General features: G+C 38.0%; 1 protein-coding gene across 4 annotated transcripts in view; it reads right to left on the bottom strand.

Annotated features, from left to right (window-relative positions):
• Window positions 1-8,932: 8,932 nt before the first annotated feature.
• EFNA5 (ephrin A5) overlaps window positions 8,933-22,123 on the bottom strand; it is a 235,645-nt gene continuing 222,454 nt past the window's right edge. For 3 of the 4 annotated variants that reach the window (XM_033086565.1, XM_033086567.1, XM_033086568.1), the window contains 3 exons: window positions 18,759-18,824; window positions 18,290-18,370; window positions 8,933-13,097 (listed from right to left, as the gene is read on the bottom strand). In XM_033086565.1, the coding sequence (XP_032942456.1) occupies window positions 12,976-13,097; window positions 18,290-18,370; window positions 18,759-18,824 (269 nt within the window). In that variant the 3' untranslated portion in view covers window positions 8,933-12,975. Of the gene's footprint in view, window positions 13,098-17,447; window positions 17,490-18,289; window positions 18,371-18,758; window positions 18,825-22,123 lie in introns of all 4 variants that reach the window. The other variant, XM_033086569.1, reaches the window with a different exon arrangement.

Here is a 22,123-nt window from a genome sequence, read left to right as displayed (position 1 = left end):
TGTTCTGTTGTAACAATGTGTTCATGTAGTGATCTTCAGGGTTTGTAGCTATTTCTGCAGGACATTGGCATTCACTGCCTTCTTTGTTTCTGCATAAATATGTAAAAAACAAAGTGTCATGTTGTTTGAACAGATTTCTGGCCAGCCTTAATTTAGAACTGGAGCATGTTCATATAGTTGGCTATTTCAAAATACCAGTCTACTCCAAAAGGTTTACTCTGTTTAGTTAAGAGGCAAAGAAAAAGAGTTGTTGACACTAATTCTTGGAGGCTGGAATTATCATATAAAACAGTGTTCTAAACTTGGGGCATCCTAGTGTCTCTTCATCTGGTTCATGTTTTTGGAACAAACAATGCATGACTTAGACTCAATTTTCATACACATCATAAACTCCAGCCGAAGGGAAAAATAAAAAGAAAACCCTAGGATGTTGTGACATGGCAATAAATACAGGCATTGAATTATAACAGTAAAATACATTTTTCAATTTGCAGCTAATTTTAAAATAGCCCAATCTGACTGCCTACAGAGTGTAGAATTATATTGTGTTGTTCAAACCCTTATTTAATTTTTTACACCTTCCAGCCATTCCTAATATCCAAGTTTTAAATTCTAACAGCCATTGAAAAGGATTCATATTGCCATGTAAAAAAAGAAGTAGGTAGATTTGAAAAGCATTCTGAGTTACTTGTTTTCTTCAGGTGGGTAATTGGTGATTGCTCCTTCTTCTGCACAATGAGCTTCTGGTGTCTACTCCCTTCTGTGATGTTAGACAACAAGATTTAAAAAGATGCCATTTGGCAGGATATTTTAGAGAGATTTGTTATGAGTGTTTTTTGAGTGTGAGGCATCACAAATGGTTTTGGCCTCTCAGCTGTGTTTCTTAGCATATGGGGCTAGAAAAAGCTGCAAGTGATGTGACAGCTGAGAGTTAAGTTTGGAACAATACTTAAAGAAAAGGCTTGAAGAAAACAAGGTCACTGTCCATCTGATGGGAATCATACTGAGTAAACAAATTCAGTGAGAGATCAATGAATTCTGGTTAAGGAAAAAAACCCAGATCTTTGGACCGGCAAGAGACAGTGCCTAGAAGCCATTTTAAGAGACCACATAATTTGTCACTGCCTCTTCCTGGCTGTGACTGTCTTCTGCTCACATAAAATACATCTTACAAGGAGAGTTTTCTGATTTAGGGGATATATATGTATTAGACAAAATGGTCCATACTTCACCATCATAAAAATGTGGCTGAAGCAAAGTTAATTACAGTGTATCAAGAGTTTCAAAGGAGCAGGCTGGGTGTGGAGAGGGGAAGGAGCTGAAAAATAGTATGTTAAAATCTTTTTGGGAGCCAGCCAGTGAGCAATACCAACCTCTGATCATAAAACTAAAATATATTTGTCTTAGAGGGTTTTCCTGTCTCCGTGTTTCCATGTGGAGTGCCAGGCTGACTTCATATGGGAAAACCTCTGTTTGGGATGAACTGGAAACTTGGCAGTCCATGGAATGGCTATTGCCTCTGTCTTCACCTGCGTGTCCCCAGTGGGCCCTCATCCTGTTGCAGTCAACTTTTCTGGCCAAAATTGACTCTCTTTCCTATGTTCAATAGCCAGGTATGGCACAGTGTGTTTGCACTGTTCCTTAGAGCCTGGAGCACTCGTACTGATAAATCTGTACTTAGCCACTGCCATGGTCACCTTCCTGTATTAGTCTATCCAAAGCTCCAGTATGAGCTTTGCTTGTGCAAAGGTTTTTCAACCACGTTTGTATCCACACCTTGTGCCCTGCCCAAACAAGTTTGTCACAGCATCTCTTTCGGCCACCTGTCCTGCAGCATAATGTTACTGACAGGAATTCTCTCGAGCTTGTTTACTAAGAAGTGACTGGTTACTCAAGCTGGACAAAAGGGAGAGACTACACTGGCTCACAAGGAACAACCAATGTATTTCCTTTATTCTGCTGTGGTTTCCTACCTATTCTTGCTCCCAGTCCATTCAACAGCTGTGTTTCAAAATATACAAATTCTGCCCCTAGGTTTTTACATCTTACTGGTAGAATTAACAGTTCCCTGAAATAAACAGATAGGCAAATTACTCAGCTGGGTACATACAGCACAGTGGTGTGGGAGTGTATTTGTTAGTAGCTGGACTAGGACTTTTTACAAGATATACTTTGTTTGATGATTGAGTGTTTAAATCTGATTATTTCCAGTATACCCTCTAGATAGGATTTCTACTGGATACACTACCTTCTCTCCTAATTTATTTGAAGATACATGAGAAGTTAAAAGCCAGGGATCACAGCACAGGACCAGGTGACCAGTTCAGAAAGTTCCTCTCTGTTTATTGCTAGATTTCAAACACTTGCCTTGTCTTCCTCTTGCCCTTTTAGCCAAGCAGTGAATACTCTGAGTTTAGATGAGGCATGAAAGTTTCCAGATTGTGAGTATCATTCATTCTGTATATGCAATAAGCAGTGTATTGTGTTGATACAAACAGCTTCAAAATCTGGTATGCTAATATTTCTTGCCTGATTTTTCCAAATGGAAGCTACTTGCCCAATGAGTCACTCCTTCAGATGATTCTTCTTGGGATTCTCCATGCCCTGATGCTCCACCACAAGAATGGTTCTCTTTTTTCATTTCTTCTATAGGATGTCCAATTAGGAAATTCTTTCATTTCCCATCTCCCCCGCCCCTACCACTCCTAATTTCATTGCAAGTCTGCATGTGTTTTCTTTTTCCATTACCAGAACCATCATTTTTCAATTCTTCAATCACAGATTTAGTGCTGGGATAAATATTATGAGGACTTGTCCTGGGTTGTATCTGTCCCTGGTCTTGCAATACAGCAGGGGCTTCACATGGTAAAGATGTGGGTTTTTCATTCTAGTCTTGCCCACAGCAACTTCTTCAGACTTCTAGTTTTATTCAGTAAAAGAGGGGAAATGCAGAGACTTGGTAAAGTATTCAGCCTTCTGAAGCAGAAGCAGGAAGCAAACTGTGCTGCATCTCAAAACAGAAGAGGTTTTTTTATTCTTTAATGTATTAAACCCCACCTTAAGGCAGTTATCTGTTGCCTAGGAGACCTGAACTAGGGTAGCACCTAAGATTTTAATTTACTCCTTTGCAATTTTCTTGTTCTAATTATGTTTGAAATAAAGTAAATAACTTCCATAGTGGCTTCTGGGACAAGTGTTCACTGAAAAGATGCAAAAAAAGCAAACAGTTGACAAGAGCGGTGACAAGATATGCAGATAATTACTGTCAGATAATTTGCTCCATGATATTGGTTGTGTGTAATGTACAAACAGAGCAAAAAAATTATCTGCTTGTTTCGTAGTAAGCTTACTGCCCCTTAATAGAAGTTTTAAAAATAATATTTAAAACCTTTTAGTTGTTTAAAATCTGAAGGATTTTTTTTCGTTTCTCAATATGCTGATGTAGAAGATGGCAATGTGGTTATTTATTTTAATCTGTAGTTAAGATTAAAATCTTCTTTTATTTCCCTGATTGTTCATCCATTAAATCAATAAAACTAAGTAAAACTTTTAGAAAGCACTCATCTATGACTTCAAGTCACTGTTTTGCTTTAAATTTTATTTCCTTTTTTTTTTCTTTTAAGAAAAGCAGGTTTATGTAATTCCTTTTTTTCCTCTCAAATATCTGTGAAATCATCTGCCTGACTTATCTAGGCTGCAGTACCTTGCCCTAGGCAGCTTTTCCAGGCCAGCTCTTACCTGAAGAATCTTTTAACTCCTTTTCTGAGGGCAAGGCTTCCATCAGTGGCCCAGTCTGAGGCCTGACCTTCACAAGATGTGTAGTAAAATCTGGCAGGCAATCTTAACTAACAGCCCTGAATATCAGCCTTGAAGGGCAGGTTTTGCCAAAGATCAAATTTCAGGCAAATAGTTTTTGGTATCTTCAAATGGCAAAAATACAAAATGCTGAGTATTTACCCTGGATCCCCACCAACACCTGCATTGAGCTGGGATGGCAGCAAAGCAGACTCTCAACAGGAAAGCACAGGGAGGAGTTGAGAGAAAAAGGCTGAGCATATCCCCTAAGTGGGAGTTTGCTGTTTTGAGGTTGCTTATCTAAGTGTGCATCACCTGACACCTGTTCCCACACATCCAGCACACTAGGGTATAGCAAACATGCAATAAACCCTTGCTCTATAGAGCATCAGAGGGTAAAATGCTCAGTGCCCCCTCCAACCACAATGCTATCATGAACTTAGAACATATCACTTTAACACTGAAGAGATCAGACTTTTAGCAGCTGTGGATATAGGCAAGTAAAATGAGGTCTGCGGTCTTCAGGACCTTGCAGTTTCCCTGTTTCTCACAAAAGACAGACCTTAAAACATCGCCCTTCAGTATCACTGAGCTGGCACAGGGAGTTGAGAGGATTTCCTACAGTAAAATCACGGCTCATGAAAACTGTGCTGCTTTGACTTGCAGCCCCCAAACTTCTGAATCATGCTAACATTTGTCAGTCAGTTGCTGCTGAAAAGACCAAGCAAAGTGGCAGCTTCAGATTCAAATGCAAATTTTTATCTAAAATAAAGCAAATTGAGCAAATTCATAAAGTAAATAGAGCAATAGAGCAAATAAAAATTGTACTCAAAAGTTGAAGGTCCTTTTTTAGTCAAAACCCCTGAGCTTCCTCAAAGCAAATATGCAAGAGGTGGCATAGAACCAGTTGTAGATAAAACACCCACTTTCTGCAGAGCTATCTGAAGGATTTAGATGTCCTGTTAGACTAATTCTGGTGCTAGAGAAAGAGGAAGGGGAGGAAGATTGCTCAGTCTGCTGCTCTCAGGGGAACCCTGCAATAGAGAAGTTGATATATTAAACACTTCACTGTTTTGTGCCAATCTTGTTGTCTGTTCTTGTTAAAACCTTTATTATTCATGGATGCAAAAATCTGATCATTAAAGCAGTATAAATATTCATGCAATGTGCATTTCATTTAACTGCTTGGCAAAACTTCTCTGGAGTACAAGAGTTTTGAGGAAACCTGGCTAATGAGACCAGAGCATAGGAAGTATGCATGAGTTTTCCATTCTTTCTACCGGCAAATAAATGCAGAATAACTAATGAAATGAACAACCACAAAAAGGGCATGAATTCACCAGGAAGGATGATATGCATGCTTGCTTTGGCTTCTGTGCCAAGGAGAATGCAAGGCCTTTTGTAATGCAATTATGTGCAAGAACCAGGATATTGTAGAACTAAAGTAGAAAGCATGATAAGCGTCACTGCATGGGTTTATCCAGCTTTGCCTCACATTTAAAGTCTAGCCACTAACATTTTTATGGTCCACACTCTTGTTCAATCCTTTCTTAAGGTAAATTGCCATTCTTCTCCCTGCAGCTGTGCTAAATCAAAATACACCTGTATTTTGCTCTGTGAAAGTCACTACATCCACACTCTTCCCTTATGCTCCAGCTCCAAGATCTTCTTGATGGCAGACATAAAACAAAAATTTACTCCCCAAAAAATTCTAAAAGCTACCATTAAAACATCTGTTACACAGAGTACTCAGCAGCTGGGGAAGACCTCTCACGAGGGCCTGGTTCATCAAAATCCTGAGCAGCCAACTCCAAGTGCAGCAGCTCTGGGAGAAACCTTGCAAAGCGCAAGACTTCCAAGTTATTCCTGTTTTAGAATAGCAATGTGAGGAGTGTCTTTTTAAATGCTAGTGAGTTTTCAAAACTGAGAAATGTTGGCCTGATTCAGTGGGAAACCTTTCCTTGATTTCTGCAAGCACAGACCAGATAACACAGTCAAGCAGGTTTTGAATTTCATGTTTTTACACATTTCCACAAACAAGCAAGTCTACTCACAGGCAGTTTACACCAGTAACTACCTTCTGGGCTAAAAGTCTGCTCTATACTTCCCACTGCTGCTCAGCCATCTGTGACTGAATGAGCTCTTTCTCCCCACACCTTCTCCACCCTCATTGTAGTGAACAGAAGCATTGGGATACTGCTGTGCTATATAATGCGCAGCATGCCAAGTTTCCACGGAAGCATTCACGCCCAGTCAAGGGCTTGATTCTTCTGACCTTCCTCAGACAAGGATAGTTGCTGCAGGATCACAGTTTGTCACCTGCAGTATGTAACACTCCATTTATTCACAATACCCAAGTGTAAATGGATTGGAACTTCCTTATCACATCAGGGTTGCCGTATTAGGCCCCAAGATACTTTGCTTCTGCTGTGTTCAGTTTCCAGACTTCTTATTGTTTTGTTCAGCTATAGGTAAAGCAGCAGTGAGGAGAGAAAAAAAAAAGCCTCATAAACTTCTTGGACTGGTGGTCAGTGATTAGTGAAGCAATTAGTTGAGACATCCTAACTTACAGTACATGACAACAAAAGGCACAATTCATTCTCTGCAGAACAAGGATCAAAGGGATACTTATATCTTTTGTATCCTATTGATTTACTTGACCTTTCCTTTTACAAATACCATTCAGACAAAAACCTCAGTATTGTCAACAGCACCTTGACTGCAGACAGAGAAACGCATTTAAATGCTAAAGTTAGTACTAAAAAGTATATATTGGCAAGTGGGCAATTCCCACAAAATAGCACTTACAGAGAGCAGGCTTTGAACATAAGAACTGAGAGACTGGCTGTGTCCGAGAACTGTGACACTTGAGATTGTAAACACAGCAAGAGATACCTTCCATCCTTCAGAGATACATTACAAGGTGGAGAGGAATCTAGAAATCACCCTATACTCTTGATCTTGAATGCACTGTATGCATTCACACAGTGCTAGGAAAACAGAAAATACTTTTTCTTTCCCTCCAAACACACATCTAGCTTACCACCCTGCAATTTTTCATATTTATACTCCTCCTTGTGTAATCAAAAGACATGAGAACTTGCTTGAAGAACCATCATAGGAAAAATGAGTGTTTCAGGATGTGCTGGTGGCTGCAAGACTTATCTTGTGGTTTGAATTCTTCCAAATGATATATGACTGACAGTCAGCTAACAGATTTATCTGGGGGAAGGGAACCAACAGAAAACCTACTTAGTATAACAACTTTCAAAGTATCTCTTCTTTTAGAATTTTTCTTAGTTTACTTTTTCATCCAACAAAGACTTTGCTTTAAAACCTTCAAGAAAAATTCAAATTGGTGATATTTCAGGTTGTTAGATTAGCAGAAGCAAATCAAATGTGATGAAAGCCAACATAAATAGCCACGCATAAGAGTTGCCTGCACAGCAGCCTTTACAGTGAAGACTCAGTCTTGGTTTAGGCTCTTATACTTACACCTATAACATAAAGTTGAATCGAGTTTTAAGCTGAACTTCCCAGTAAGGACAAATGCCAACAAAAGTAAGACTTTTAAAGAAGGAGCCACTTTTCATTCCTGTGCTGTTAAAGCCTGTAAAAAATTTAATGATCCCAGTTGGTTGCCACAACTCTAACCTGTATAAATCAAAGTTTTGTTTTAAATTAATAAAACCACTTTGGCACAAAACCATATTATAGCAGTATGATGACATGCCTGAATATTCCTAAGAATGTCCTCAGAGGTACTCCGTGAACAGGAATATTCTGCAGAAGGGAAGACGAGGGAGTACAAAGGCCCATTGTGCACACTAAGGCAGAAAAATGAAATCAAATACCATTCTCAGCATAAGCAGAGTGTCTTCTGAGCAAAGGCTATTAAGCGTGTCAGACTGTAGGATATTTTTTGGACATGGCTATTATGCTATAACATGCTGAACATGTGTCAATTATAATCCTGTCCTGCTTGTAACATCACAGCTCCAGATAAAAAAAATATGAAATTCTTCGTATCAAATACTCAGCCACACTTTTCTTCTCACTGAGCTGTCACTTCTCATCTTTAAAGAAGGCTGGAGTAAGTTATAATTAGTATTTGCTGCTCTGTCAACTAATTAAATATAAAAGGCTTTCTGTGGGTTTAATGCTAACACAGTGTAATTACAGTAGTTTTGAATGTACAGTGCACGTACTACAGGTTTTGGTATGTGCTCCCCACCTTTTATGACCTAAATTCTCAGGTTCAACCTATCATATGAGTAGTGAGCAGACACTGCCAAAGACAACTATTTCAGACCTAAACACAAGTCAATACCAATGCAGTCCTGTACTTTTTAAGAGGCACTACTACATCAGCCTCTGGCGACAGGGTGGAAGCAAGGAGGAGGAGAAAGCCATCCAATTTCTTGCTTCCACTTTTCTTCCCCTTCCTTTCAGGAGGAACCCTTGGTCAAATTCTCACATTCATTATGCTCAACTGCTCTGAGCCTTTTTGGTAAAGAAAGATATGGCCGCTATTTCAAAGCCACATCCAACTTCGTCTCTTTGCCAGTCAGAGAGACATCCTGGGGAGAGAGGGACTGCAGCTGCCCTGTTTGCACGAATCTAGGGCTGGGTTTACTCCTCAAGAAGAGTTGCACCTTACAACCACTTGTTACCCAGGGATAGAAGATTGCTTGCAAGGCTCAGAGCAGGGCAAAGTGGTGATGGAAACCATGTAATGCACCAGCACTTACCAGATACAGCTCTTAACCCTTCTAAATATTTTGGAACAGCTTTGAACACATTAAAAAGGGTGAAGAGTAGAGATCTGCCAGGACGTTGGAGTTACAGCTCCAGGTACTCAGTTGTGCCCATAAGATGCATTTTTCACCCATTCCTACTCATACTCCTCTCATTGCCTGTCCTGTCCGTGGAAACATTCAAGGTCAGTTTGAATGGGGCTCTGAGGAACCTGATCTAGCAGAAGATATCCCTGCTTATTCTGGGAGCACTGGAGTAGAAGACCTTTAAAGGTCCCTTCCAACCCCAACCATTCTATGATTCTGGATAAGGCAGGTACAAACAGCCCACAAAATGAAAATGCACTTCATTAAACCAAAATGTAGTCTAAACAAACCAATTAAAATGATGAAAATCTTTAATTTTATTTAAGTATAATTGTACGGACACGTGTATATACAAATACAGATCTTATGGGGCAGGGGGTTTGGGTGGTTTTTTTTCTAACATTTTCTTTTAAGTTCATATAATGTAAGCATTTCAAAAACAGCACTCAATGAATAAGTGCAAAGAAACTGCAAAGCAGGGCAGTACAAGCACAGGACCACACTGAGCTGAACTTTCATACCCAGATGCACACACAATGAGTGTCTTCAATGGGGTGTCAAGAGTAAGCATGGTAAGCGGATTTCGCAGACTCATGGGTAACCTCCAACATGCCAGCATCTATTAAACTGTACAGACAATGGCAGCAAGCCTATTGTAGGGAGATTTGTCTCACATCTGAGAAGCTCAAGGGTGAATGCATGGGAAAAACTCAGTGATGCCAGACCAGAAACAGGTCTGTCCATTCAAAGCTCCAAATTAAAAAAGGAGGAGGGTGAGAGATGAGGCAGGGCAGGAAGAGGGCAGAGAAGTGTGGAGGGTTGTACATTAAAACTGGCAATTACAAAATCCAAGTGTAATGAAAAGGGAGGGAGAGTTAACACTCTAAACCTCTGAAAGTGACGGAACCATTGCACTCCTAAGGCAATGGATTAAGTTCAATTTTGAGGGCTAGGGGTGGGAACCAACAGGTACAAATACAACCATTTTCCTTCCACAATTATAGAGGAAAGGAAACAATCTATTTAACTACTCCCAGTACTTCCCAAATTTGTTTCTAATTATTTTGGAACCAAATACATACATATATCACATGTGACACTGACAAGATGTCTTCTGGAAAAAACTATTCATGGGAACAAATCCAGAAAAAAATCAGAAGGAAAAAACCACAAATTAAAAAAAAAAAAAAAAACCCAAACAAACAAAATAACAGAAAAGTTGTTATATCCCCAAAGCCTTTTTAGAAACAAACATGATACAAAAAGAACAAAACTAACACAGAAACCACTGGGCTCCAATATAAGACCTTTAAACACCAAGGACAAAACATTGATCATCAAAAGTCATGTTGTTCCAGGTCTTGACATTATGAAGTCTTGTGACAGATGAGCAATTTTCAAAGATGAGTCCTGTATGCTGCAGTGTCATGGCCACTTGTCTCTCAGTTCTCAGCCATGATCACACTTGATGCTTCAAAGCTCTGTCTTGTAATCAACAAGTGATTTTAATATCCTGAAAGTCTATTGTTCTCACTTACAAAAGATATAAGAATCAAATTAATACTTTATTATCAAACACTATATACAACAGAGGTTGCTAATAATACAGACTTTAAAGAACATAGCTTTAAGTTTTACTTGTCTTTCCTTCGCCATCCAGGTAAGTACAGTACAAAACAATATTCTAAACTAACACGAAATGTTACCTTGTCTATTGAAGGATACACAGTATCCACTAAACTGACTGATCCCTGTTTTACCTGCTTCACATTGCAATGCCCTTGGCAGCCAGGAGTGCAGGTCATGGGTGTAAGTAACCCACTTAGGCTGGGGAGAATCAGTACCTCAGACTTGAGCAAGGGCAGATGAAGGGAGCAAGAAACTCCTTAATTTTCAGCAACATCTGCATTTAAAGCATCCAGATGTTTGCAACACAGCACAAAACCCACCAACATTTATGTACTAGTATGACTGGGATTGCCTAATACCATCAAGCATGAAACTGCCAGTGCCTGGAACGCTGCTTCCAGGTATGCTGGGCAACCTGGGGATCTTTGCTTGTGCTGTCCCCCACCTATGGAGCAAGGCTCTGGGAAAATACGAAAGGGTGAGTTTCATCAGGAATAACGCGATGACAATCCTTTGCGTGGGTAAATGTATGTCTTCAACATCATTCAGAGACAAAGGATGACAAATGAAGTCACCATTTCTACATCAAATTTGCACTACTTGTATGACTGCGTGCAATTACTATAAATCATTTTAATATGGTTACACATCATGCAATATTATCTGTACTCTGGTTAATAATCCATTTGATAAGGTGCATTCTGATTAAGCTCACCTTATCCAAAGCTTTTTAATTCCTACCTACAGAAACTAATTATGTGTGTATCAAGTATATATATCTTAAAGAGAGCAAAGAGAGCCTGTAATGAGATTATGACTTCCCTCACTGTTTGGACTGTGAATTTTTATCCCATGTACTTCACACTAGAGCAAATTTCTTGCATTCCCCCTGCAAGAACAGGCCCTGTCTTCATGAACATGTATGATATCAGGCAAGCCCAGGTCATAGCTCAGCATTCATTAAACCTCCCTTTACATATCAAAATATTTTCCCTCTCCTGCCTCAACTTCTGGAAGGCCTTTCTTCATTTACAAATAAAAAGTCTATGAAGTGGTGTCCACTAATGACATCACTCAATTATGTCATAATTAATATAGAAAATTTTTGTTTTGCTTGAATATGCTCCATGTTTTGTTTCACATTTAACCTAATTTCTGCAGTTTTTGTCAGAAAAGTTCTATTTCAGTCTGGGTCTGAAATTTCACTGATGATGCTTAGCAGTCGAAATTTTATGGAAAAAAGTAGCCTAGCCAAAAAATACTCCAAGGCTTGCACTTCCTGGCAAATTACTTTTTCAAGTTTTGTTAGCCAAGTCTCAGATTCCTTAAACAGGGTCACTCCTAATTCCATCAAACAAGACAGTCCCATTTCCTAATTGCATCAAGGGTTACCGCTTCTCTCACATGTTTAAATAGGACAAGTATATATACTCACTCTCAGCATAAAGTATATCTAAATAATGTATTTTCTATTCTAGTGGATTTTTAAAAAAATATTTTGTTAAGTCTTTGGGAGCCCATCTAGTTTATCTCCAGCTGATAAACACGTTTCTTTTACTCTTCAAACTGTACTGGAAGGGGAAAAGATAAAAAATCAACATTTAATTCATATTCCACACTTCTTTTCTCTCCCCCCACCAAACAATGCTATTAGACTGCCCCAGCTTCTTCTATAGGTTGTTTATTCCCATGACTGAGGAACTTACAGGAGAGACAAATCAAGACAACACCGGAGATCCTGTGTCCCAAACATGTTTCCTCTGCCACCAGCGTCCTCTTCTAGCATGTATTAACACCCAGAGCAGCATCCAAGGCTATCAGCTACTAAGTCAATGCTGGGGAAGGTCACTTTAATCTCCAAAGTGCCTCTGCATTTCAAGAAAAAAATTTTAGCACCATGGTGATTTGTTTTAAAATAAAATAAGCCGGTGTGCATTATCCCCTTAAAACGAAATAACAGAGGCACTCATACCCCCAGAGAAGTTTCTTAAATCTGACCTTGCCTGCTGTGTGCTAACATTCCTAAATACTAACTTTTTCCTCTCACCAAAGACAGCATTTCTACTTGTGAGCAAAAATTGTACTGTCAAAGATGTTTCAAGACAGTCCTATAAGAAACATCATCTTCCCCTTTCAGAAGCCTGTTAATTTAGAAACTCTGGAGGAAATGGTGTTATATTATGTCTATTCTTAATATCTCCCCTCCTGTCCTGACATGGTGACACAATACCTTGCATGACCATCTTACAGTGCTGAATGAGAAGGCATAAATATTCTATCACAGAGAAAGACTCTCCCAGGTTTTCACTCAATTTCCTTATCCCTTACTGACTGCATCTGCCACTACACTTTCTTGTCCATGTATGGATGACACAGTGAGCTAACAGAGGTGACTTCTTAAAGGAGAATGCAGAGGAAAACAAGAATCACTAGTGTCACTATTATAGTTTGGCATTTTCATTTGGAGTCCTTTTATTTATATGGAGAGGTTAAGAAAGTCACAGGGTTGGTAGGGGTGGGTGCTGAAGCTAGTTATCCCCTTCAAATTTTTGCTGAATTCAGGCTAAAAGGGAGAAGAAAAGGGAAAAATAACAATTTGACATCTGCAAAAACAATAAAGTCCCTTTCCTGGGATGAGCAGTTAGGTGGATCTTTGATGTTCCAAGACCCTGATATTTTCTGTGACAGGTTGCCGGAGCATACTGCGCTATAATATCAAAAGCATTGCCAGGAAGAACAATAGAGTTGCCAAAAGCCGGCTGGGTATCCTTGGTGTCTGTGCCGCGTTCTCACCACGGGATGGCTCGGCTGACTCATGTACGGTATCATCTGTTCAAACAGAAAGCATACATTCCAATGAGATTTTGCATCCTTAATAAACTCTCACTGAGCTGACAACTGTAAGTAGATATCAGTGCCTTTATGAAATAGGCCAATGAGCCTCGTGCTGTCATTGACTTTCACAAGCATGTAATACCTTGTTATGTAACCAACTTGGGGCCAAGTCCTGCATTTGTTACTGGCAAAACTCCCACTGAAGACCAGAGGAGCAGAAACTACGTCTGATTTCAGCAGATTGAGGAATGAAAGATTCCTCTCCAGTAAAACACTGTGGATTTAGCTTTGGATGTTTCATTAGATAGCGATATCAGTTGGGAGGCAGCTAAATAGAAACATCTGATTCTCGTAAGTGTTGCAGAGGTCCAGAATTCATTCTGCAGTTAGTCCCCTAATTCAGTTACAGATTTTGGCTCCTGAATTGGAAATGACAGCCTGTAAACCCAAGCATAGATGCCCCTTCCATGCACAAAACTTCCACTGAAGTATGTTGCATCTGGGGATGAGCAGGAAATGTACATCATTCCTTCTTTCTTGAAACAAAAATTTAAAGGCTAACACATGACAGTCACCAAATTATTAGTATGTATACTCAATCTGGAAAATCTCACTGCCTTTCATGGTACACAAAATAGAGATTCACATATATGCTGCTAGAACTAATGAAAAAAGAACCAGATGAGTTAGGAAAACATGCTTTTGCATTAGTGGCAGAAGAAAACAAGGTAGCAAATATTAAACTTATTATACATAGTAAAGTCCTGTTTAGTTTTTGTAAACTTAAGATCAGCCTAAAAGCCACAGATTGTAAAACAAAAAAGGTAGGCAAAGTCAAAATCAACTTTGGTTAACAGTGGTAACTTTGATAGCACTGTTATAGCAGTGGTATTTTTCTCCACAAAGCTCTCCATATCCTCCATATCTAAAGCTATCTCTAATTTAGCTATTAAAAAATCAGTCTGAGGCTTGCTGCAAAAAATCAGCTCTTGTTCTTCATTACTAAATGAAAGGAAAAAGCCAAACCTTTTTTAGGAAGTGTGAAGTGGCCTGAAAATATATCTGTAAGTTTATTTTAGAACACCAAAGTTTCCAGCAAAATTAATAGTATCACCCCAATTTAATGCAATTATCTTTTTATTTTATCAGAGATGTCAGTGTGTCTATGATGCTTCTGCCTCATAGCTCTCATCTCAAAAAACTGCACTGCCAGGATTACATTGGGTGAGATCTGAGCAGTTCCAGCTAGAGGTACTATGGGAAGCAGGAGTTAGGACACTGGAATCACCATGCTGCTTTTTCATGGAGCCTTTCACACTTGGCTTTAGCTACAAGCAAGCTCCCTCCCTTTCATATCCTTGACACCTAGCATAAAATCAGGAGAGCACTTAGCATAATTGAGGTTAATAGGCTCTTCAGCCCCAGCTCAGTTACACAGCAATATGCACAGTAAACTGAATTAGCAATTTATCACATGGACTTTCTCCAGCACTAATTGATGCTATAATCACATAAGGTTTATCAACAGGTTTCAGTGGTGCTCAAGGCAGAAGTATGAAAAGCAAGCACTGATAAGCTGTAAATACATTCATGTTTGTAAGAAAGAGACTTCTCTTCTTGGTGGTGCCAGGAAATAACGTAAGAGGTAAAGGGCAGAAACTGATGCACAGGAAGTTACACCTGAAGAGGAGAAACTTCTTCACCGTGTGAGTGACTATGCACTGGAATGGAGTGTCCAAAGAGGGTGTGGAGTCTTCCTCACTGGAAACAGTCAAAAGTCATCTGGACATAAATCTTGCTCTAGGGCACCTGCTTGTGTATGGAGGCTGGATTTGATGACCTCTATTGGTCCCTTCCAACCTTACCAATTCTGTAATTCTGTGGGATCAGTGGGACAGTCTGGCTGGAAGGCTTAAATTGCAGCTCTGCACCATGTATGGCAAGGAGGCCCTCCCAGGCATATTGGACATATTTTTCCTCCAGAATTATTCCAAAGGAATCCAAAAAATATCAGTGAATACTGACTTCTCAAAATGCTACTTTCAGTACTTGTCAATACCAAAAGCTGTTTCACATTTCACTTCTGAGTTACAATCTTGTATTATGGTGACACTGCAATGAAAATACAATACTTCACAAAATTCACTCAATTAAAATGGATTTTAAAAGTTACAGGGGAAAAAATACCCCTGTGTTGTCTGTTCTACCTCCTTTCATATATCTAAACTTAGCTCTTCCCAATTTAGAAACATTTACTCACTGTTGATGAACTAAAACTGCAGAGAAGAATGATATGCAATACCTTCTGCCTCTAGAATTGCAAATAAGTCTGAATTTGCAACACTGAATGTCAACAATTTTGGCCTAATTACCTCAGTGAGTCAGCACTAAAATACAATAGGGCAGAATTAGTGCACAGCAGTAATAAATCCTCATTCTCTCTGACTATGTGACTGCCACAACTGGAACACTGGCTACTGCTGAAAAACTCAGTGAAAAGCACTAAGCTGAAAACATTACTTCTCTTAAATGAAAAACATGGAGATACCTCTATGATGCCATTTTTACAAAGTCATTCTTCACAGAAGAAATAATTTGCATGTAACATTAAGGCATCCCTTTTGAGAAATCATCTGGGTTTTCTCTCAATGCTGTTGCAAGGCTTTTGCACTCATATATTAGAACACAATTAATCTGTCATCATGAAAATGACATTACAAATATGATTTTCCTTGGAGGTCCAGAGTCATAACTGCACAGCCTGTAAGGCTTGGGGAAAAGGGTTTGCCTCATTTGAAACACTGAAGACAATTGGTGAAGAGGAAAAGATTCCTGAGTAGAATCCAGAAGGTCACTACTAAACACTGGAAATACCAGCAATACAGAAAAAATTATTTTGACAGCTATGAATTTTTCAGATCACACAGCCTTACATCACATATTTCAGGTATAACTTCAGGATATGCACAGCTGCAATTTTTGTCAAAGGATTTTTTTTTTTTTATTAAGGAGAAAGAGAGGGGGAGGAATAGGAATAGAGCCAATTACTTCCAACACAGTGCAATCACTGTAGATTCCTACAAATTTCTTAACAAGACCAGTGAAATTACAAGGGTTCAAAAATCACACAAACAGTGATTTTTACAAGAAAAATGACAGTGGGAAATCTGTTGAACATGACCCTCCTGCCTTCCAATTCTTCTGTCTACTGTGGAAGAAGACCATGGCAGTCTAGGGGAGAGCACAGAAGCAGAAGATGCTCATCAGAAAAATGAATATTAGTACATGACACAGAACACATACAATGAGATCCACTAAGGCAGCAGCAACCCTAACAGGCCAACAACAGAGAAATGTGACAGCAGTTGGCACATCTCAGCCTGATTATCTAACAGTGACTGGCCCAACTAATAACAGAAATATACATTGATCTCAGGAGTGGGAATTTTGTGATACCAAACCTTCTCATTAAAGTTATTATTTCCCCCTGGTAACACAAACAGTATTTCATCTCAGACTGCAGGATGCTCTTTGATTGATTTTGCTTGCCTGGTTTGCCTACTGCTTTCTAATGATGTGCTTTTGTGAAGATGTTAGCTAGTCATAGCCAATCAGTAGGAAGTAAGAAGCACTGTTGAAACAAAAATTTAGCAAGTTTACTAAAGCCAGGCATGTATTACTCAGATGATCTTTTTTGCAAGTAGTATCAGACCAAAATCGTTCACCCAATCACAAAATGTAAAAAAGTCCACTGAGTTTCAAACTGATGGGTAGAGACAGCGAAAGAACATCCTGGTATCCTCTGTACAAGAATGCTGCTAATAAATGTATAAATATAGCCAATGTAAGTGCAATATTCTTGCACTTAGACTTACTTAGAGAACACCTTTGATTTGCAAACTCCAAATTTTTAAGAAAGATCTGAAAATTATTTTAAAGAAAAATAATAAATTCTACTGTTTATCCATAGATAAATAATTTAAATCAGCTAAATTGTAAAAACCTCATTATACTTATGAATATCTAATGAATTTTAATTAAAGGATCTGGATACAAAAAAGAGAAAATATATAAATATAAAAACAAAAATATAAAAATATTTTTAAATTAATATGTTGTTTTATATGCAAAGAAAATGTTACTTCATATTCGAATAGCATAAGAGGAAAAAAACCTCAGTAATCTGTATGTACTAAATGGTATATGTGCAATATTTTCTGATATGATTGTGTAATTGACTGTTTATTTTAATTACTGATGCTTTAATACAACATGACCAGTGTGTAGGTACATATACAACAAACAGGTCCACCACTATTGAAAATACTTGTCATACACACCTACCTAATTTTAACTCCTTTTAAGTCGTTCAGGTTACTCATATCCCTAGAATTAAATACACTTCTGTCACAAGCTTCAGCCACACAAACAATACACATGCAGTCTCCACATGGAAACATGTTAGCTTAACTGATGGTGAAGGTTAATGCAACTTTGCCCTGGGCAGATGAGGAGCCCTCCTAAGGCAGTGTTTGGCAAGAAAAGCCCCCCAAGACTTCAGTTTGCTTCAGTAAAAGCAGTAGAGACATTTGCATTTATATATTTGTCCATATACCAGTGTATGTGTGTATGTATATGCACATATGCAAAATGATTTTTTGCCTAACCAAGTCTACATACAACTATATATAATTTTAAAGGACTAGTTTCTTTTTAAACAAAAAATCAGTTAGTTGCATACCTGTGTCCTGCACTGGCATTCAACAAGCAGTGATCGCATTTTTCTGAAAGTCTTTTGAAACCACATAACACAAATGAAGTGTGCCCATTGGTTTTATTTCTAAAACTTTGGGTCCAATTAGTAAATAGAGTGTGCTGCCAATATGCTGAGTGTTTGGCTTGGGTGGGCTAGTGGCTCCAGGATACTGGTGGAAATTTTACACTGGCACACACAAAATTTCACTAAACCATGTCATCCCAAAAAAAACCAAATAAAGCAACATTTTTACTTCCCTGCATTAAACACAGATACAGGAAATATACCATGAGCTGTATTAGCACTGCTAGAAATGTGCAAAAGCAGGGCAGTTTTACCATGCAAAGCATGCAGAGAGAAGAGGGAAAAAATACTGAAGCACCAGAGGGATACACGCATTTGTTAAAAGAGATTCTCTAAGCATACTAACCTGCTGGTTCTAATGAATTTTCTACTTTGTCGTTAACATCGAAAACACGATCATGAACACCTATAGTTTTCATACAGCTGTCTATAACAAAAATAGAGATAACAGCCAAATATGTTAGTGAAACACCCTTACACTCCCCACTTTCCTGTTTTTCCTTTCTTTTTTTCTCTCTATTTACTATAGATAATTAAGCATATTCATATTTTAAAGTCTGTGGCACTTGTCCAAATGCCAGTAAAAGTCTTCCATTTGTTCAAAGTTCAAGAAACAAGTTAGCAACTGCCAAGTAATTCAAACAAAGATTTATGAAAAATGATAAGAACGTATAAGGAAAATCATAACACAAACATTGCTGTATGTACCGAACAGACACAAGATTTAACAGTAAAAAAAAATAATTGTTTACTAGACTACACAATAAAGCAGGTACTAGAAAGCAACGCTCAAAAATTTAATCTGAAGAACTTACTTGCTGGTCGCACAAACACCTTAAGCTTTAGACAGGATCTCCTTCCATTATCTGGGATCGCAGAAGCTGTAAAATTAAGAAAAATGAAAAATTAGAAGAAGAATAAAAGAGTGAAAATCGAAAATACCCTTTGTACTGAAATAAAATATTCTTTCTCTTCTCTTCATCTGAAGGACTGGACACATTTCAATCCCTGAACAAACACAAGGACTTCAAGTGCACAAAGTAGATAGATAATGCAAAAGCATATTATAACTGCAGGTTTTACTCAAATTAATTCCTTTTTTATTTTACATGGAAGGAGTGAAGCACATGCTGTTTCCAATGTTTCATTACCTCCTTTCACCTTTCCACACCTTTTTCTTGAATGCTTGTTTAATATGATTTTTCCTATAATGTATGTATCCACACTGAAAAAATACTTCAGAATACAGAATACTCCGAGAAAATCTGACCTTGAAACATTAGGCCATAGACTTCAACAACTCAAAAAGGGATGAAAAAACAAAATTACACTAAAGGTGACAGTGGTAAAAATGAAACTATCTATATACTTCCAGCAAAATAGAAATACACACCATTAAATTTTACACCAAACTCAGTCTCCATATGCATCTGTCTTTGTTGAGAAAATATTTATCTTGTTACAGTCAAAGCATGATTTTCTATATTATATAGCTAACAATCCAAAATTAGTTTATTCCTTCTTTCTGCCCTACCTCATTCAAAGTATTCCCATTCAAAGTATTTAATTTTTAAGAATACTTATGGCATTAGGAGAAAAAAAAGTAAGTGGAAATATATCTAGCCCTAATGCAAAGGTCACCCACAAAGGTTGTGGAGTAGCTACCTACTTCACAGAAAAAAGTGCTGTTGTGAAAACTTTCTATAACCATTCTTGCCTACAATATAATAGGGAAAAATGCTTGCCTCTCACCACCAAGGTATCCCTTGTTCACTGCCTGCCAATATTTACACAGTGGTAAATTTCCTCAATATCTGCAATTCTGATATTTTACATTGGCCCACAGTCCAACTACGCAAACAAGCAACTTGACTTGGGCATGAAGATTTTCACTTATGAAAGACCATTCACATTTTTTTCTTGGAAACTCCTCAAGAGCTATTGCTAAAAATATTATCTGAAGCACTGAAGGGTAGCTTTTCTTTCATTGCATTCAAAATATAGGTATTGGGGCAGAATGAGCTGCATTTTCCATTAAATGGCCACTACTGGAAAAGATGATTGGGCTGACAAGATGTTAGTTTCCTCTGCTTACCTTCATTTCATCCACTTTAATAAATTCTGTCCTTTTGTGTGACAAACAAAATTATGTATACATAGACATATGAACCATTTGTCTTCATGCTAAGCTCACACCTCTTCAGCTGAACAGCTCTTCAACTAATTTGAAATGAATTTCCTAAGTCTCCAATAACATGCTTGCAGGGCAGGCATCACTTTCTTCCTAGAATCTACCAAGAGCTTGCAAATTCTGTACAAACATAAAAAAAGAGCAACATAAAGAATCTAATACAGCTCATGTTGTGATTCTGCATCATCAAAGTTCTCGAAAAATGGTTCCTCTCTTTTAGTCAAAACATGAAAGCATGTAGAAATGATGCTCCCCCCACAGAACACCAAGCAGTTAAGAGTTAGCAGTAACTTTTGACTACAACCTTTGACTATTCCATTGCGTCTACAGTAATTGATGTGCTATTCAGGGCAAAATATTTGCCCTCTGTGGCTATCTTCAGGAAATGGTGTCCTTTTGGCGGCCCTCACGGAATTTATGCAACTGGCTAATTACTTTGTTAAGACTAAACAGGCAGCTGAAAATTTCTCAAAACATAGGAATCCTGCAGTCGTTGCCAATTATTAGGATAGAGGTGAAAATCACATTTGCAACCTAAGACAAAACTGAATCCCTACAGTAAATTTATCACTGACAGAAATTTTGTGCCCAGAAATTATTTCAGAAGACCGTTATGGCACACATTTATTCAAAGGCAAGTTTTTGCTTTGATGCTTGCATGCTCTTGCTTTTATCCCTAAAAAAAGCATGTATTGCTTATTTAAACTGCTGTTTATTAGAATACTCTTGTTAGTCAGTGACTAACAAGAATACCACTGACTACCTAGGATAGCTAGAAGGTAGTATTATCCCATCTGGAAATGAAATCTATTCTTTCTCTTAAAACAGAAAATTAATGCATTGTACACTGAAGTTCATATGTTCACACAATGTTTGCACACAAGTGGGAGCAAATAACAGCTGGTGATTTGTCATATTCTTGGGAAGAAAAATATAAAAATCCATTGACTGTTGAAATCTTTTCCACCAGTCTTTACACTCTCTTGAAACTACGAAGAACTGTCCTATTGGAATCATAACAGTTGCACTTAAATCATCATTCCAGAAACTGCCACAGTCTTAGTGAGAAATATGAAATTGTGGTTTTCTTCTTTCCAGAGAAATTATGTATTGCCAAAGTTTGCTATAAAGTCAGAAATATTTCTCTTAATCAGTGTTTTGCACCTTCAGAATAAACAATAATAACAACTACCCAAAAAATTAAGTATCATTTTTCAGCACTTCCATCTTCCTTAACAACCAAGACCAAGGTGATGAAGGGATACATTGCAACCTCTTTGACCTTTCTAACAAATTAAATGCTTTTTGCCAAGATGCATGACCGCAATAAATTTTTTTCTTCTTTTACTTCCACTCTCCCTCCTCTTCCTTTCTCCCTTTCAGCTTAGAATAAAAAATCATTAAAAAAATGTTAGTTTTTGTTTCAAGACCAGATGTATCACCCTTTGGAAAGAGTAAGGAAAGGAGAAAGAGAACTGCTCCTTGTCAGCTGGGATCTGTTAAAGCTGCTTCTCAGGTAAACCATTGATGTCGTTGCAACATTCCTCTGAAATTAGCTACAGGATAAGAAAATATTTCCTTTCTAGGTGGTACAGCAAGAAATTTCATTCTCTCTTCTGAACCAAATCAGGTTAGACCCTAAGGCTTTGCTACAAGGCTTTTATATTTGCCCATTTTAAAGGCGATATTAGCTAAAAAATACACGCCAGTTCTGAGAGGAAGAAACCTCTGATGTTAATGGAACCTGTACCAAGTAACACTTTCTATTTCAAAAGCCAAAATTCCCCAAAAAAAAAAAAAAAAAAGGTAATTGAATCCTTGCTGCAAAACAAAAAAGAAACCTTTGAAAAAACTCTCTTATAAGAAGCAAAATAGGTCATATCCACTTCTTTTTTCATTAATGATATTAGACTTGAAAAGATCTGACTGGTTTAGTTTGTGTCAGGAAGAATAGAATCACAATCAAAAACAGAAGAGGAACTCTGAAAT

Source organism: Catharus ustulatus (assembly GCF_009819885.2).
Source record: "Catharus ustulatus isolate bCatUst1 chromosome Z unlocalized genomic scaffold, bCatUst1.pri.v2 scaffold_29_arrow_ctg1, whole genome shotgun sequence".
Taxonomy (NCBI): domain Eukaryota; kingdom Metazoa; phylum Chordata; class Aves; order Passeriformes; family Turdidae; genus Catharus; species Catharus ustulatus.
Note: the sequence above shows the minus strand (reverse complement) of the source record. Positions and strands in the feature narration are given on the sequence as shown.